We start from the raw sequence: 18,065 nt of genomic DNA, 5'->3' as shown, positions 1-18,065 counted from the left end.
TCTCTTTCCCTTCTTCTTCTTTTTCTTCTTCTTCTTCCTCTTTCCACTGTTGATCCAATTTTGACGGTTTGGAAATTATTTTTTTTCTTAATTAAACAATCATGCACAAAGGCCTAAAAAGAAATATACATATGGAAATCAAAGAAAGAAAGAAGAGGAAGAAATCTCGCACCCTTTTAACGCAAGTATTTTGTCTAGAATATCTCTATTCGATGACGTTATCTATTAGAACCAATTGTACAGTTGTTTGTCGTTTGTTTTTTGTTGTTTGTTTTTTGTTTTTTGTTTTTTTTTTTACATTTTGCAGATTAGTTTGCTCTCGAGGATGTTTCTTTTTCTCTTTGCTTGATGTTGGATATGAAGTTGTTGTTGTTGTTGTTGTTGTTGTTGTTGTTGTTGTTGTTGTTGTGCTGCCACCGAGGCTATACCATGCCTACGTTGCTATCAAGTAGGCGAGCTTGCATATTTGAGCAAGATGATGAACATGTAGGAGATTGAGATATTAAGTTTCTTGTGGACAGTAGATAAAAAAAAAAGAAAAGAGTAGCAAGATTGTAGAATATTAAGGAAGTAAAACTTAACAATACATGACAATACAAGATGGAAAGAGAGTGGAAATTCCAAAAAGTTGTAAAAAGAAGTTATATAGAAAGAGTAAACACACCTACACACTCACACTCACACACGCCCCCTTATTGTAAAGAATCAATTTTTTAAACTGTCTCTTTGCACTATTGACGATTTGACATTTAGTTGACTAACCCTTTTTTTTTAGAGCCTGCTCTTAATTTCTTTAATAACTTTTGACCAGAAATAAAAGATTCAAGATAAAACAAAAGATAATTGTTTGCAAAAGAAGCAGCGGTACTAAAGATCGTTGCTATATCCAAAAAAGAAAATATATATGTCAATTGTTTGTTTGTTTGTTTGTTTGTTTCTTTCTTATATCTGCTTCCTTTGCTTCAAAAGAGAAAAGACTGCTCCTAGATTTGAATGACTCTAAGGAGTTAGTAGTAGCTGTGTATCTCTTAAAAGATAAGAGAAGGAGGTGATGGGTGGATGTAGTGGCGGGGGGGGGGGGGTTTCTTTGTTGGTTGGCCCATGTATCTCTCTCTCTAGTGATCAAATCATACATGCATACTAGTATATATACATATATGTATGTATGAATGTATGTAGGTGTGTACACATCAGTTGTTATCGTGTTTCTGTGTTCTCTTTGTTCCTCGTTCCTCGAAAGCTTTGTTCTCGAAGCAAATATATAGTATGAGTCTGGATCTTATAGCTTTAAGATGAATTTTTTTTTTGGCTTAGTAAATACCAACTACTTGCTTCTTGTCCTTTTGCCTTGTGCTTCTCCTATAGCCAAACAAAATTTAACGAAAAAAAAAAGTAGAAACAAAATGGAGAAGGATAGGACTTAAAAAGTTAAACCAGTATAGACCAGTGCAATTCTCCTTCCTTCGAGTGTCGTTTTTTTTTAATTCCAAAAAAATTCTCAGTTTCTTCTTTTCCTCAAATTTTTTTTTTATTTTCAGTTTATTTAGTTATTTATGTCTCTTATTCATCATATCTTGTGTGTTTCTCATCATATTCATATTTCAAAGGAAGAGAGGGGGATAAAAGAGGCACACACCTACACAGCTACACTAAAGAAAACACACACACACAGAGAGAGAGAAGTTGTGAAAGGAAAAAAGAAAAGGTAATTTAGACACATGACACAAACGGCACAAACTAAACAAACTAAAAGAAAATAAAAATAAAATAATTAAATAAAAAATAAAAGACTTTTTTTTTCTCTCCTTCTTTTTCTTTTTGTGTCATTTTGTGTCTTTCTCTTTGGAACAGAAGCAGCAGGAGCAGTAACCAGTGGTCTAGAAACTCACGACAATAGCAGCAGCAGCAGCAGATACAACAAAGTTATTTTGTCTTTTCTTTTTTTATTTTTTTATTTATTTTATTTATTTTTGCAACTTTCACATAACCAGTTTTACATCAAAAACCCTCACCCCCTCCCCCAAAAAAATAAAAAATCTACACATCAACATCAACATCAACAGAGTTTAATTTCACACACTAAGTATGTGCCATTTACAAAATGAGAAAAGAAAAGGAATTGAACAGCAAAAGTAATAAACAATTTAAAAAATAATTAAAAAAAATAAAAAAAATATAAAAATTTAAGCAAAGAAAGGGGGGGAAGGAAGGGGAGGAGGAAGAGAAAATGATGAAATCTGGAGTAACGAGTGAATATCACTTGAGTTATTTTTCTAGAATTTAAATACTCTTGGCCAGGGCCCTTATTTTTTTGTTCTTTTTTTTTTAGTTGTTCATGTTTTTTTTTTTATTATATTCACCTTCCCTCTTTACTAAATTAACAGTACTTTGTGCACAAACTTTGCAACAAAATGTCACATCCAAGTATTCCCTCCATCACATATCTGTCCTTGAGTTCCTTTCCCACTGGATCTATAGACCTCGAGCAAAAAAGACCAAATGTTCAAAACACAGGATACTTACACCCACATTTAAAAACACACTCACACCCAACTCTACCCTCTATTCAAAATTTAATCAAACCTACTGAGCTAGACTTTGCAACAATCACTACACAACAACAACAACAACAACAACTGCAACAACTGCAACTGCAAATGCAACAACAACAACAACAACGACAAATGCAACAGCCTGGTAGTTACCACCAGCAGCTTGCCTCGCCATTTCAATACCAGACTTACTCAAGTAATGTACACAAACCACAAATACCCCCAATACATCATATATCATACCCCTCCCCCACAAGTCCAGCAGAATTGCCCTTTCAAAACCACACAACTACCATTACAAATACAAGTGCAAGTGCAAACTCTAGTGCATCCACCATTCTTATGTCACCGATACAGTCACCAACCTCTACCAGAAACACCAATGGAAGTGTACATAGAGTATCAACACACTCACTAACATCACCCCCAAACATATACTCACCAAAAGTGCCCTATCATCATCAGCTCCCCGACCAGCACCAGCAGCACCACCAGCACCACCAGCACCACCAGCAGCACTACCATTGCCACAAACCAAGTGCACCGCAAACTGAACACCCTTTTGTTAATATAAGCGAAACAGCGCCTATTCCTACACCAATTCACTCTTTAGAACCCAGAATTAATGACAGCCATATACAAAAGAAAAGAAAGTATACAAAGTCAAGTGAAAAGACACATAAAGAATTTTTGTTTCTGAAACAAAATATCAAGAAAAAATCCACAACAACACCTCCAACAAGCCACAAGAAGAAGAAATCTCGCCAAACCGTTATTGTTGATCAAAATGCAGTACACTACCCAATTCACAAAACTTTGTCGTCGTCATCCACCAACTGCAAAAATATACCACAAAAAACTATAAATCAATTGGAAACACAAATTTACCCCACACTAGAGGCAAAAAAATACTCAACATCGGCCCTCGACCCAGAAAGAAGATTTCTCACAGTTTATGAATACAAGGTAAATGACCACTGGATCATTTGGGATTATGAAACAGGATTTGTGCATCTCACGGGGATTTGGAAGGCCTCGTTGAGCTTTGAGGAGATTAACCCTACCCCTAGCCACTTGAAAGCTGATATAGTAAAACTATTGGAATCTACCCCCAAAGAATACCAGGCTTATATCAAGAGAATTAGAGGCGGGTTCTTGAAAATACAAGGAACGTGGCTCCCATTTGAATTGTGCAAAATATTGGCTAGAAGATTTTGCTACTATATTAGATTTGCATTGATTCCCATATTTGGTCCAGAATTCCCCGAATCTTGTCTCAAACCCAATGACAAAGGGTTTGGCGAATTGAAGTTGAATGACCTAGCAAACTTTCACGACACTGCAGCATTGCCCAAACCTGTTTTACCAGCTTTGCCAGCTTCACCAGCTTTGCCAAAGAATATACTGACTACTCCGACTGCAGCGAAAACAAATGCCAGTGATTTTTATGCTGTTGATAATGCTGCGCACCTGAAGCACTTATCAATGACACCCGCTGAAACTAAACCAATTGCGAAAAAATTGGACGAAACTCCTCGTGCCCCTCCAATTGGTGTGTTTAGGTCTCCTCCCTCCCTGGTACAATCTACATTTGACGTCGATGCTAAACACAAGTGGCCTCAAACAACACCAAAGACAGCTAGTAATCACAAGCGTGCAATGTCTGATGTTGTGAGCAAACAACCTCAAATGTTTCCTTTTTCTCCAAACTCACCGGAACTCAGCTCTCATATTAATTTTGTGAGGCAAGAAAATTTGGCTGAAATGGCTGAAATGGCTGAAATGGCGGAAATGGCGGAAATGGCAGATATTGTAAATGCCAGTAAATGTCTTCAATCACTTAAAGATGGTGTAATTACGCAACGTACCGTTGATAATACACTTGTGAACAAGAATGGTTCAAATAATATAAACGCCAATAAGAGTAGTGACAAAATAGATGCAAACCATATCGAAACTGTCGACAATGATGTTAATGACGATAACAATGATGATGACAATGATGATGATGATGATGAGACTGTTGCAACTGAAAATGAGTCTGATGATGAGCCCAGCTATGCTACACTGCCAACCGTTGGTCGTGCTAGAGGTAGTGATGGCCTTTCTTCGCTTTTACTTGCAGCAGAGATTAATCAACGCACTCCAGCATTGATTGCATCAAAGCAAAGAGAATACATTCCAAGCTCATCCAACTCACGGAAACAAACGCTTGAAAGATTAATGACGTGATTATGATTATACTAGAATTTTTGATTCTTTGAACAAATAGAGATAAAGAGATAAAGAGAAAAAGAGAAAAAGAGAAAAATGAAACCATATAGCTTAGTATCTGGTCGTAGCTTATATTCCTTATCTTGTTCTTTTTGAAAACAAAAAAAAAAAAAAAAAGAAACACGCAAAATGGTGAAAACTAATTTTGAGTCAATAATTCGCCAGATTTTTTTTATTTTAAAGGGTTTCTTAGTTCAATTTTGGTTTGTTTGTTTTTTTTTTTTTAGTTCTGCTTTTAAATTATAGAGAATTTGAATTGAATGTGTTTAATCGTCAAATAATTTTGCTTTTATGAGATACTGGTCAATAACAGTATAGATGTGTAGTGCCAATGCAATGTAATGTAAAGATTTCTTTTCTTAAGATCATCAACTTGCTTAATAGTAGAGAATCGTACGTAAAGGTCTGTTGATAATGTGATGGTGCGTTTGTGGGTAACGTGTACTCTACCTCCTTTAATTCCTTCTATATTTTCTTTTTATATTAATTTTTATTTTTTTGATTTTTTTTTTTATAATTTTCCCTTCTATATAACCAGATTTGGATGCTAGTGACAAATCCCACGATTATCACCGAGACCACCACGGCCACTAACGCCAACATTTATAGGATCTCACAACAACAAGAACAACAACAAGAACAACAAGGAGAAGAAGAAGAAGAAGAACGAAGGAAATGGATTTCCTTGAATTTGATAGCTTTACACCCCATGATACCAATGTCAGTCTTCCTCAACCACAGCCAGCTTTATCTATTCCTATAGCTACCAACTTGGAAAGCTTTAGTAAAAAGTTTTCAAATTTTTCATTATCAAGAAACCTTTCCAGCTTCTCCCAACAGACAACAACCAATAATGAAAGCGGTATTGAGAACAGTGGAAATGGAGATAAAGATTTCAAAGATATGAAAGTGCAGGAGAGCAAGGTGTTTGAGAAATACGTAAAACAGTCATTGTTGTTTCTTGAGAAAGATGACAAGTCTACACTGGAAAGGCTGGATATTTTAGTAAACCGTCAAGACCATTTTGAGTCTTTGGGTCCACGACTTGCAAGGGTACTCAATGACTCTATGAGCGAATCTATGATGAAAGAAATGTTTAGTGATATTGAAAACAAGAAAACTGCATTGGCAAATTCTGGTTCAAATTCAAAACTATATGAGGAGAACCAGGTTAAAAATTTGGTGGAGCCAGGTTTTGTAGGTGCAATGACGAGAAAGAAACTTAGAAGTCAAGTTGAGTTCTCGTTAACCAAAACTCAAACCAAGATGCTCAAAGAGTACCAGCCTATATTGCGACACCTCAAAGTAATAGAATCGCGGTTGAAGAAATTAAATGACTTGAATGACGAAATAAATACACGTTTAAACAAAACCGCAAATGGCTCGACTCAATTTACGGAAAAAGTAGGACTTATGAGCTCTGAAAGAACTGCTGTTGAGATCAAGCAGGGTTTATTAACCGCATTCAAATCACAATTTACATTAAATGAATATGAGGAGTTTATTTTAGCTTCTGGTGATTTGAACCACGACTTCTTTGAGGCACTAGCCAAAGCAGAACAGATTGTTGAAAGATGCTCAATCTTGCTTTCCGAAGACAACCCACAATTGGGTTTGAAGATTATGTCCAAGATGAACAACGTTATCAATAAGGCAATAGATAGGATTGTCACCTACTGCAACAAAACATTGGACAACACTTATTCCCTCAGCTCCAAGGCTAGATTACAGACACTTCACGAATGCTTTAAATTCCTCAAAAACAAATTAAATTTCTTATCGTCAATTGTCGATAAATTTAGTGCCTCGAGATCGAAAGCTGTGCTCGAGGAATTCTATAAGCAGACGCAAGCGTCGCAAGAAGGAATGGGTATTGGTGTTGGTGTTGGTGCTGGTGTTAATAGTGGCGTTGGTTCCAACGCTGGTGAGCTCGTGAGACCTTTATCATCTCGCAGGCGATCTAGTGCTAAATCTGCAGCTTCAATAACAGGCTCTGAAACCGTTAGGCCTGTTTACATGTCTGCGCATGATCCTATTCGATATGTAGGAGATTTTCTCGCTTATGTTCATTCTTTGGCAGTGAATGAGTCGGAAACAATTAAAAATATATTCACAATGGGAGATGATAATGATCGAGAATTTGACAATATAATCTACCAAATCAGAAATAAAGTACTTCAAAGTTTGGCGCGTCCAATAAAGTCTAGAATCGAGCAACTCATATTTTCAGAAACAAAATTGTCAATAATATTTCAGATCTTCAACCTCGTAGAGTTGTACTCCGTGATGTTTGCGAAGCAGTTGCACGATTCTGAAGATTTGGTAGAAACTATGCTTGTGTTGGTGAAAAGTTGTCAGGATAAGATATTTTCAACCATTTCTGGAAAATTGGCATCTATAAGGGCAAGCAACCAAGCAAAGCTTGAACTCAATTCAGATCTTCAACCACCAGAATGGATTATTGATTTTTACAGTGAAATCTTGTACGTCATTGATCAAGTTACCACGAAGACGGTGTTGAATTTACCACCCGAGGAAAATGAAAGATTCCTAAAGCTTATTGTTAATGAGCCAATCAGTATTTTCAAAGATCATGTTCAGCACAGCCAACTTCTCTTGCATGACAAGAGAGACACTCTCATAATCCAGTTTAATTTCTTGGATTTAGTGCAATCTAAAATAATGCCAATTTCAATATTATCTGATAAAGTACTAGAAATCAACGACATGAACTTGGAGTTGACGAAACAATTGACTGAATTGGAACTCACACAAATATTAAAGGGAAGCCAGTTGTACGATTACTATAATATCATCAATATGATTTGTCCATTCACCGATGATTTTTTCGAAGTATCAATTTATGAGCCAATTATCGAAAACAAGCTTTACAATTTGGAGCAGTTGCATAAAGCAGATTCTGCATTACAAGAGTTTCTTCCCAATGCAATGATTGAGATTCAACAATCTTTATTAAAATTGAACTCGCCAGTTACAGTCAGTGATGTTATCGATAATGCATTTATTGAATTCATCAAATTTTACCAAAAACTAAATACAATAAATAAAGAGTACCTTCAGTATTCATTCACGTGGTCCACTTATGATATAGCGACTTTGCTCGGTATTGAAGAATCGAGATATCAAGATCAAGAACAAAACTAAAAATTTGTCCTAATTAAGAATGAAAAAGAAAGGAAAAAAATAAGCATACAAAAACTAATCGAAAAGAAAAGTCAGAACAGAATCATTTGAACTTTGCAATTCCCCTTATTTCTTCATGTCTTCACCTCATGATCTGGTATTTGACCACGACCATAACCATCTTTTGCATAATAGTCCATTGGGTAGTATGATTTGTTCCACATCTTGTCTTTTTCTAACATCACCATTGCCTCGTATGGCGTTAAAAGCGGTTTGTTAAATGCATAGCCCCAATCGATTGACAATCTGGGACATGCAACTTGGATGAACGCATCGACATCATCAAACATTGCAAGTTTCTGGGGGAAAATTTCACTAAGGATGATTTTGACAACCTCAACTCCTTTTCGCAGCAATTCATTTTCTAGCATATTTAATGTCTTTGGGTTACCTTGTCTTCCCAATGCACCAAGAATTAATCCAATTTTTTTAGCCCGCTTGGATGTAAGCATAGCGTCCTCTCTTACTTGCGTCATCTCTTCTTGATCGTAATATTCTCTTGTGAACTTTTGGTCATATGGGTCGTACCTGTATGCTGGGATTTCAGGGTTATGGATCATGGAACTTTCAAGATGGAATCGGCCGTCACCCACGTATATGGTGGCCTTGATATGCTCGTTGTTTAGTCTAGCAGATGTGCACCCCAAAAGTTCACCTTTCGATAATGGTCGACTTTGAGGAGGGATGAGGTAAATGGGTTTTTCTGGATCATTTTCAAGTGTGGCTTTAACGCTATGAATAGTAGGGTTAAACTGGATTGTACCAAACACGGCTATTTGAGTACCTTGGTCGAAATTCCTCTTTATGGTATTGACAAGATGCTTTTCATCTATACCAATGGTCACAAAGACATACAACACCTTAATTTCTGTAATATCAATCGGTACGAGACAGGAATGTGCATAATGAACAATAAAATCACAATCTAGCGACCGAGCTGTGAAATCGTCGATACAACAAGCACCATAAGATACATCTCCCATTACTACGGTCTCTACTTGGCAAAATTCCTCCAAGATATCTGATATGACTAGTGAGTAAATTAGGAGACCTTCTGGCATTTGCAAAGCGACTCTCTTGGCGCCTTGCTTTTTGATATTCCAAATTGTTTTGTGGATTTCAAAATTGTAATTTGAAGGCAAGAGTTTAATTGCTTCGTTTATATCCTTGTCATTCAAAATCTCATCAGGAATTTGATTCTGAACGCGACTAATATGTCGTTTAGGATTGTTTGTCTTGGTAAGAGATTGATCTTGTGTGTTTGGCTCTGTGCATTTTGTTGTTTTCTTTCCAACAAATCTTCGCTTGGTGACTTTAGGTTTATCTGCAGAAGAAGAAGAAGAAGAAGAGGAAGAAGAAGTGTCTATTATTGCTGCTGAAGGTGCTTCAACGGGACTCATTGTTTTTGTCTGTAGATATTTCTCAAATGCTGTTGGTGGTAATTGCAGATATACTCATCTGCTCCGATAAGAATTTTATTTTATTTTGATATATTTTGTGGGTCTTTTTTTTTTCAAAAAAAAAAAAAAAAAAAAAAGAAAAGAAAAAAAAAGATTAAAATCAAATTAATAATAAAAAAAATAAATAATAAATAATAAATAAAATGAAAGAACTTTATATCTGTTCGCAGAAAGATTTGCAGCACATCTCATCATCAATATTACTCTTACTACAAGTACCAAATATCACTCTTTCCCATTCCCGCCAAAGTTACATCGAGCGACGCTGTTTGACATATTTCATTTGAACAACTGTTTACACTACCTCAATTGAGTATTTAAGCATCAGCATTACTGATCAATAAGACAAGTGTATTATGATAACGCCATTTTTTACCATCAACCAAGATGAGGAGTTCATCTACATTGATGTCAAAATCTCACACGTACGGTTCAGTGCACGCAGCATTGAGATGATTGTAGAAAATGAACTATTCATTTTTTCACTTCCACCGTATTATCTTCGTATCAGACTACCATTTCCATGTGTTGATGATGAGCGGTCGCACGCTGAATTTGATTCCAAGACTGAATGCGTCAAGATCAAAATCCCAAAGGAGACTATAGGCCAATTTTTCCCTGATTTGGATTTGACTGCTAAATTATTAGCAAGAACGAGTGAAGCAGGCACTGTTCAGCTGCAACTGCAACTGCAACTGCAACTGCAACGACCTTCAGATGAGGTCAAAATTATGAAAATGAATAAACCATTGATTGAAGAATTGGATGTTAATAATGATATTTCGAATGATCAGGCAGAGAAGGATTTGCAAGAAGGCGAGCATTTCAACTGGGAAGTAGAACAAAGCGTACCTACAGCACCAACTTTAGAGATTGGTGGTGATGGAGTGGCAGGAGAAGTATTAAATTTTCAAGAAAGCGAAGGTCTTAAATACGGCTTCAACAATCAATACGATGGTATTGTTGGTGTGAGTGTATCCAATGGCAATGACATCAATGGTCTTGGAAATCCAGAAGCCACACATGCTACAGACAGAGTTATTGAAAGGTTAATCAAAGAAAATATACAGTTTGATCCGGAAATATATGCGGCCGATTATATAATGGAGAAATACCCTTCGACAGATGACGACAAAAGCTTTAAGGAATTGATTGAGTGGAAAAATCCACAAATACAAAAATTTCTCAAATGGTATAAATCACAACAATTGCTGCTGCTGTTGCTGCTGCTGCAGCTGCTGCTGGAACACAAGAAAGAGAACAGTACAGAAAACATTATGCCAGTAGAGTTTAATGAAGAAGAACAGAAGCAAATGATGAATTTACCACGCAAAACGTACTTGCTTGAAGAAGAACAAAAAAGAGAATCTCTTATTGCTATTGTATGTCTCTTGTTTGCGTATCAATTCGATATGCGAGAGACCGAAGGAGAGCATAATATTGAAAGCGCCTGGACTATCGGAAAAATTGCTCCACAGTTTTCCTTTTTAGATGCAAAGTTAGTAGTCAATGACACTAACCAATTGAAAGCTGGGGTTATTGTTTGTACAAGAAGAGCATTGACATTTCCATACCATAGAAGCTTTGGTTTATGTAAGAAAGTCTGGAGTGATGTTTACTTGAACCTACGTGGAGGCAAAAGGTTAGTGCTCAAGTCTCTTTTGGATTTGAAAGAGCTTTTCAGATTTCATGATATATACTACGTTTATGATAAAATATGGATGGAGGACTTGTGTGCATATTTGGTGAGTGACAATGTGAGTGAGGCTACCATTAGAAATCTTGCTCATGATTTAAAAAATGTCGTAGACTCGACAAATGAGTCTGATATCACATTTGAAAAGAGTGCAGAGGGAGAGTCTCAAAGCATGGAAGAAGATGGAAATGAGATCGAAGGTGAGGGCGAAATGGTGGTCTTGACATTGAAAGAAATCCAAGAGATGGCAGAATCTCTGTATCAAGAGTATAGGCAAACCAATGGGTAATTTGAAGCGTTGAATAGTGTGCTATTACAAAAGCAAAAATAAAAAATGAAAAAAAAATAAAATAAAAAATAAAAAAGAATGATCAATCAATGAATCAATGAATTAATGAATCAGTCAACGATCAACATTCTATGCTATTGATTATCAACAGTTCAATTTGGCTTTTACTGTGCCTCTATTTGATCATGTACCCGAACCCTTTCCCAATCGTTCCTTTTAATCTTGAGGGATTCAGTCTACCATATGCCACCAACACAGCAAAACTAAAACTAAACAATACAGTTTGCAATTTCAAGTTTGAATCTGTGGGTTTCGGGTCGAAAAATGTACCCAATGATCTTGGAGCAATGGCTAGAAGCAAGTCGCTTTTGTTCTTGCTAAAAACCGTGCCAATACCAGCAATCGCAGCCCCTAATTTGGGAGCCATGAGGTCCCAATACTTTTGATCTTTGATGTTTTTAGGATGATAATTTCTCACAAGGCAAATGCAAGCACATTGTAAAGTTGTGAACGAACTTAAAATCAATGACGACCTCAAAGTTTTTAGTATTAATGTCATTGGATTTGCGTAAAACTTTTTAACCACAACAAATACGAATAAATTTATGGATGCATACAATTTGAGCGTGGTTTTCAATTGAGTATAAAACTTGTGTTGGGTGTTTTTAACACAACTTTCACAATGAAATTGATGAAACACTATACACGGTAATTTCTTATGAGTGGTCAAATCGCCCAACGCTGCATCTTGTCCGTACTTTTGGGCAAACTTCATGAAATGGTTTTGGTTCTGTAAACTCGCATGCTGAATTGACAATGGCAAAGATGCTTGTAAAGGTGCTGTGGGTGTGGTTGTAGTTTGGGTATGTTTGTAGTCAAGTGAACCGTCGCGCATGTACCTCAACCCCTGAAGCAAATCTTCATCGGTATGGGACATTTTATTCAACCATTTACGATATGACGGCTCCAATTTCTCTGGGCTGAAATACCATGCATTCATAACACAATAGATCGATGCCATAAGCAAAGCCAGATCGATGCACAGGTCTGTTTGCGGTGAAATTTTTGCTATGCTAGATAAGGATGATATGCATGAATCTAAAGCCTTGAATAGCAAAACCATGGTCCAGTTGAACGTGTAATATGGGTTTGTTTCTACTCGTTGTGTTTGGAAATTGGGGAAATTGACCAAGGCAGATATTGCACCAGCAAGGAATGTTGAAACAAACTGGATATTTTGCCCGTCGATATATGGCATTAACAATTTTATCATGAGCGGATTCAATGCATTTAGCGTTGCAATCAACCGGGCCAAAAATATGGGTAACCTATTTAATCTCAAGGGGTCGCTTAAAATTTCCCACATATCCCGTGGCAAGCTATCGAAATTCAATTTCAAGGTGTGGTCCAAGAGGTTCTTAGACAGGCGTCTGATGACTTCGTATAAATATGCTAATAAAAATGTTATAATAATGGACCGTTGGAAAAAGACAATTCTTATTGTGTATATGGAGCTCTTGTAGAGACTTTTGCTGATAAGCATCATTTGATAAATGCATTTTTTATAAAGCTTAACCACGTTTTCCAATTTCTTTAGCGTGATGAACTTTGCAACTAGTGTAGTAAATCTCTTTGAACTTTGATTCATTTTCTTTCGGTTTCTTTGTGAGGCTGTTCTTTTCCTTTATCTTTTTCGTTTCTACTTTAAATGGTATTGAACGATATGATCTCTTAACATATTTGCTTTCGTTTTTCTATCAAGTATGTTGTTGTTGTTTTTTTTTAAAAAATTTGGTGCTTTTTTTTTATTTTAATTATTATTATCTGAATACAAACTAGAGCTTTCGAAATGCACATTTGTTTGACTGTGATTATTATTTCTCTTATTTTTATTGTTGTTTTTTATTATTTATTTATTTATTTATTTATTTATTTAATATTTTTGGTTTATGTTACTTTTGATTTTGCGGCTCTTTTTGTTCTCTGGATTTTATTATGACGCTTGACCCCAAGAAATAGAAAATAAATATATATATATATTTATAACTATTCAGCAAAAACTAACCATGCGAGACCAAGGGTAATATATTGTGAAGAGATATGTGTTGAACTCCTTGTCATCGTGATCTTTGTAAAATGAAAGAAAGAATAGTTAAAAGTTTTTTTTGTAAAGAAAATCTACTCAATGTTTTACCATAGTCACCAATGAGTTTAAAAGTTAAGGAGTAGTTGTTTTTTCTCTTTCAGAAAAACATTCTTTCAACTCAAAATTGAACAAAATAAATGGGAAAAAAAATAATCATGTGCAATACATAACCAAGTCAATTTCAATCAATTCTCCACACTTAAGCATTAAAAAAGAGATGTTATTACCATAATGAACGCTATTGTATAACTAAAAGATTGAGAGTGCCAAGTTATACTTATCTAAAACACACTTTTACATCAAAGTCTTGGAAAAAAACAAAGAGCAATTATTTCTTACTAATTACCTTGTGCATAAAAAACAGCAAGAAAAAGCTCTTATGGCCAAGTTGGTAAGGCACCTCACTAGTAATGAGGAGATCGTAGGTTCGAATCCTGCTGAGAGCAATTTGATCTATTTTTTGTTGACTTGAGTTTTTTTTTTTTTTTAACAAGCGAACGCTTTTATCAGACTTTCAACTTGTGCTATTTTCTTTATTCTTTTATTTTTTTTTAATTTTTTTTTAAATACTTTAGTACATTTTTGTTTCCGTTTTCCTCCTTCACTTGTTGTTTCTTCACTAGCGAACAACTTCCGTTTTCGTTTTCGTTTTCGTTTTCAATTTAGATCGCTTCAGTCCTCTTGCAATATTCTAGAATGACGACGAATGGGGATAAGGAATTGAATGAGATATGGAAGTCATTACAAGAGTCAGATAGCTCTCTTGACTTGAAGAGAAAGGAAGTTCTTACATCGATCCAACAGAATACTGAATTAAATGATTTTCCCCACAAACTCGCCATCATGACAGCATTGGATGAACTTATTGGCTGTTTTGCACTTGGTGGGCAATTTAAAAACTACTATAGATATGGCTCGTATGACTCGTGTCAGCGACAGAGAGAGAAGTTCTGGTTTGCAATGAAGCATGGCTCGATGTTTGAAAGCGGAGGACAGGAGAAGCCTATCGAAGAGCTCAGCGAGAAAGAGTTGAACAGTAGAATCAAGATCCAGGAGTTTTATAAAAAGAGGCTATTGGAGGATAAAGCTAAAGGTAGTTCAGAGGATATATGGGATGCTAGGAAAGAATTAGTGGATTATCCATTTAGGTGAATGTAGTCGTTACATGCAAATATATTTGAAAAGGTTTTAATAAAGTACTAATGTGATTTGGTGAGTAATAAAGCATAGAAAGAAAAAAAGAAGAAAAGAAAAAAAGAAGAAAAGAAAAAAAGCCAATCAAAGGTGGAGGAAGGGGGGGGGGGGAAAGCGAGAGAAGGGAAGGGTAGAGTTTCAATTACTTTTCCTTCTTCCTCTATTCCTTCTTCTTCCTCTATTCCTTCTTCTTCCTCTATTCCTTCTTCCTCCTCCTTTTCCTCTTCATCCTCTTTTCTTTCTTCTCTTAATTTCCTAAAATGTTATCCTTTTCATTAATTGTTGATTTAATATGTTACATCAAGATGCAACCCTTCTTTTCTTGTTCATTATCGTTAGCTCCTTTTGGTTTAGCATCGAGTGCACATCGAGCAGCTTCTGAAAATGCTTCATTAACACGTTTATTCTTTTTTGCTGAGCATTCTAGATATCTCAATGCACCAACTTTTTTCGCCACTGCGAGTCCTTCATCATAAGTGATCAACCTCTTTGGCGCGGCATAGGGATTATTCGTATTTTGTTGGTAATGATGCTGGTCATTTCCCGCATTTATGTTGTCCTCGTCGTCTTCATCGTCTCTTAAATCAGTCTTTAATGCCACTAATACCAATTTGACACCTTCACAATTGTCTGCAATCTCGCCGACCCATTTAGACTGTACATTCTCCAATGAATCGGGCGAGTCTACTGAGAAACACAACATTATACAATGTGTATCAGAGTACGAAAGTGATCGCAACCTATCGAATTCTTCCTGTCCAGCCGTGTCCCATAGTGAAAGCTGCACTGACTGACCGTCAATGAAAATATCGTGTACATAATTCTCAAACACTGTTGGTTCATACACCTGCGGGAAGTAACCTCTTGTAAACACATTCAATAGTGATGTTTTACCACAGGCACCATCTCCTAGAATAACAATCTTTCTATGGACTATAAGTTGTTTCTTAGTGTTAGTAGATTAAACGGACAGAAAAAGAAGAAGAAAAAAAAGATTGAAAAAAAGTTGAAAAAAAGTTGAAAAAAAGATTGAAATGAAATGATAGAGTGAAAGGTAAACAAAAATAACGTGAAAGGTCCACATACTTGTCTTGGGTGAGCTTCCACAGAGCGGCATTGTAGATGATGGATTGGCTTTTGTATAAATGTGTGTATGAGGTTCTTTTGATAGGTGATGTGTATAGGATGACACTCAAAAATGTATTGTTGTTGTTGTTGTTGTTGGTAATGGTATTGGTATTGGTGGTAGTGGTGGTGTCGTCGTCAATTGAGCTCTAGAATCGTAGGTTGTGTGTTATGTTTACGATTGTGTATATAAAGTGATGAAACACAAACATTGAAATCAATCTCCCGCTGTTTGTTTCTTTGTTTATTTTTTCTTTTCTTTGTACCTCTAAAAGCTATATAAATCACGTGACAAAAGAGAGAGAGAATTTTTTTTTCTTTTGCTTTTTTTGCTAAGAAAAACTAAAACAACAAGCTGTAGCAATATTGTAACTCGCACTATAGATGATGATAATGGTGATAATAATAATACTAGGAGTAGTAGTAGTAGTAGTACTACTGCTACTGACGATACATTTACAAATTACTTTTACTACTACTACTACTAGTACTACTACTACTATTATTATAACTATTAAAAATTATTTATATTTATGATATTATGGACTTTATGACTTTTTCACACTCATACAAGAGCACAGCCTTATTTTCATTACATACTTACCATGCTTTGGTTTTTATTATACACACCTAAATTGTTACTATAGCTTCGCCGTGTTGCATGTAAAGTTCTCACACTACACCGCGAGGTTAAAGGTAAGTAACGGTAATAGAAATATATTGACAGTGAGAGAGAGAGTGAAAGTGAGAGAAAACAATAATGGAAAATGGAAAATGTAATTGGTGTCGCAATTGTAAGGTTATACATATTGCATTGTTCTATAATGTCTCATAATTTATTTCATATTTTTCTTTCCTTTTCTTATTCTTCTTCTTCTTTATTCATTGCAGCCAAGCTTTACTCTAATACATCTCATTTTCTTATTTTAATTCTTATCAATTAAATCCTCAAGGTACATCGAAGGTAACTGCTGTCTCGGTTTTACTGTATTCAACTGCTGTTGTCTAAGATCCTGCTGGTCATTCTGGTCCGACGAAGTCCCTTGCTCTGACTGAGGAACTTGACTTTGCGCCAATGAGTATTCACTATTGTTCAGCTCATTGTTGATGTACAAGTTGGGCACCAACTGCGAGTGTCTATTTGTAGCAGGGTTTGGATTCGTCAAGTTCGTAGCTGAGCTCCCAAATGGCAAATTGGTCAATGATGGGTTATAAACAGATTTGTTGTACCTCTTTTGCTGCATCACCTCGGCGGTAGGTGAAATAAACATCTTGGTCAAATCATGTTTCGATGTTGGACCACCAACATCAGATTGGTAAATCGTAGATGTGTCACCACCACCACCAACACCACCAACACCACTTCCATTTCCACCAACTTGTGACCCGCCAAAGTTTCCATATGATCTAGTACTCAACAAGGGGAATTTCGAAACAGAACCCGCCTGGTTTCCGGTATACTCGCTACCGTAATTATTCGCCGTTGTAGTTGGTGTCATATTCACAAAGCCATAAGCATTGTTATTGTTACTCTGATATTTCTCATACAAGGTACGATCATGTGCACTGGTTTTCTTTGCCAACCTAGAGGCACTAATCGAAACAATTAAATGGTAAAGAATAAACCCAAGCAATATCAGACCAACTATAGCACCAACAGCAATAAACACCGTGCCGGAGGGATTATGTTGTCTGATGATAAAAGGATTATTATCGTTAGGAGGCACAGTCACCGAAGGGGTCGTATATGCATTGGCATCTGTCAATGTAGGCATCGCTGTATCTGCCGAAGTGGCCGACGTCGTATCATCGGCTCGCTTCAAAAACGTTGTAGCAGCCTCCAAGGTCACTGTGATTGCATTGTTGTGTATCATGGTGCAGTATAACTTGGTATACCTTTTATTGTTTCCAATGGTTGGTGTCCTGGGGATAGAGGAGGGGCAGTGCAATTTTTGAATCAGAAAAGTGTGAGAGGACCCAAACTAGGATCATAAATATTTTGAATTTGTAACAGTTTTTTTTTTTCTTTTTTTTTCTTTTTTTTTTCTGTTTTTTTTTCTCTCTTTTCTAAAAGATTCAAAAACAAAAGTTGTTTTTTTTTCCGGTGATTTTTTGTTTTTGTGTC

General features: G+C 36.0%; 8 protein-coding genes and 1 non-coding gene across 9 annotated transcripts; 5 read left to right on the top strand and 4 right to left on the bottom strand. All coding sequences in view use genetic code 12, as the record gives it.

Moving 5' to 3' along the window:
- Window positions 1-2,684: 2,684 nt before the first annotated feature.
- Window positions 2,685-4,784, top strand: PVL30_000939 (uncharacterized protein; the record flags this gene model as incomplete). The annotated part of the gene is made up of 1 exon (XM_001528405.2): window positions 2,685-4,784. One exon carries the CDS (start codon window positions 2,685-2,687, stop codon window positions 4,782-4,784), a length of 2,100 nt encoding a protein of 699 aa, XP_001528455.2.
- A 717-nt stretch (window positions 4,785-5,501) lies between these two features.
- COG6 (Golgi transport complex subunit 6) lies at window positions 5,502-7,991 on the top strand (the record flags this gene model as incomplete). The annotated part of the gene is made up of 1 exon (XM_001528404.1): window positions 5,502-7,991. One exon carries the CDS (start codon window positions 5,502-5,504, stop codon window positions 7,989-7,991), a length of 2,490 nt encoding a protein of 829 aa, XP_001528454.2.
- A 113-nt stretch (window positions 7,992-8,104) lies between these two features.
- On the bottom strand, window positions 8,105-9,430 carry DPH1 (Diphthamide biosynthesis protein 1; the record flags this gene model as incomplete). Its single annotated transcript, XM_001528403.1, has 1 exon — window positions 8,105-9,430. The coding sequence occupies one exon, from the start codon at window positions 9,428-9,430 to the stop codon at window positions 8,105-8,107; it is 1,326 nt and encodes a 441-aa protein (XP_001528453.2).
- A 416-nt stretch (window positions 9,431-9,846) lies between these two features.
- On the top strand, window positions 9,847-11,475 carry PVL30_000936 (uncharacterized protein; the record flags this gene model as incomplete). Its single annotated transcript, XM_001528402.1, has 1 exon — window positions 9,847-11,475. One exon carries the CDS (start codon window positions 9,847-9,849, stop codon window positions 11,473-11,475), a length of 1,629 nt encoding a protein of 542 aa, XP_001528452.2.
- Window positions 11,476-11,650: 175 nt separating this feature from the next.
- Window positions 11,651-13,021, bottom strand: PVL30_000935 (uncharacterized protein; the record flags this gene model as incomplete). Its single annotated transcript, XM_001528401.2, has 1 exon — window positions 11,651-13,021. One exon carries the CDS (start codon window positions 13,019-13,021, stop codon window positions 11,651-11,653), a length of 1,371 nt encoding a protein of 456 aa, XP_001528451.2.
- A 973-nt stretch (window positions 13,022-13,994) lies between these two features.
- On the top strand, window positions 13,995-14,067 carry PVL30_000934. Its single transcript has one exon. It is a non-coding gene; the product is annotated as a tRNA-Thr (tRNA).
- Window positions 14,068-14,317: 250 nt separating this feature from the next.
- On the top strand, window positions 14,318-14,773 carry PVL30_000933 (uncharacterized protein; the record flags this gene model as incomplete). The annotated part of the gene is made up of 1 exon (XM_001528400.1): window positions 14,318-14,773. The coding sequence occupies one exon, from the start codon at window positions 14,318-14,320 to the stop codon at window positions 14,771-14,773; it is 456 nt and encodes a 151-aa protein (XP_001528450.1).
- A 337-nt stretch (window positions 14,774-15,110) lies between these two features.
- Window positions 15,111-15,932, bottom strand: RHO3 (Rho GTPase; the record flags this gene model as incomplete). Its single annotated transcript, XM_001528399.1, has 2 exons — window positions 15,111-15,748; window positions 15,902-15,932. 2 exons carry the CDS (start codon window positions 15,930-15,932, stop codon window positions 15,111-15,113), a joined length of 669 nt encoding a protein of 222 aa, XP_001528449.1.
- Window positions 15,933-16,866: 934 nt separating this feature from the next.
- PVL30_000931 (uncharacterized protein) lies at window positions 16,867-17,814 on the bottom strand (the record flags this gene model as incomplete). Its single annotated transcript, XM_001528398.1, has 1 exon — window positions 16,867-17,814. One exon carries the CDS (start codon window positions 17,812-17,814, stop codon window positions 16,867-16,869), a length of 948 nt encoding a protein of 315 aa, XP_001528448.2.
- Between the last annotated feature and the right edge of the window lie 251 nt (window positions 17,815-18,065).

Source organism: Lodderomyces elongisporus, chromosome 1, assembly GCF_030384665.1.
Source record: "Lodderomyces elongisporus chromosome 1, complete sequence".
Lineage (NCBI taxonomy): Eukaryota > Fungi > Ascomycota > Pichiomycetes > Serinales > Debaryomycetaceae > Lodderomyces > Lodderomyces elongisporus.
The sequence above is the reverse complement of the archived record's forward strand: the minus strand, read 5'-3'. Positions and strand labels throughout refer to the sequence as shown.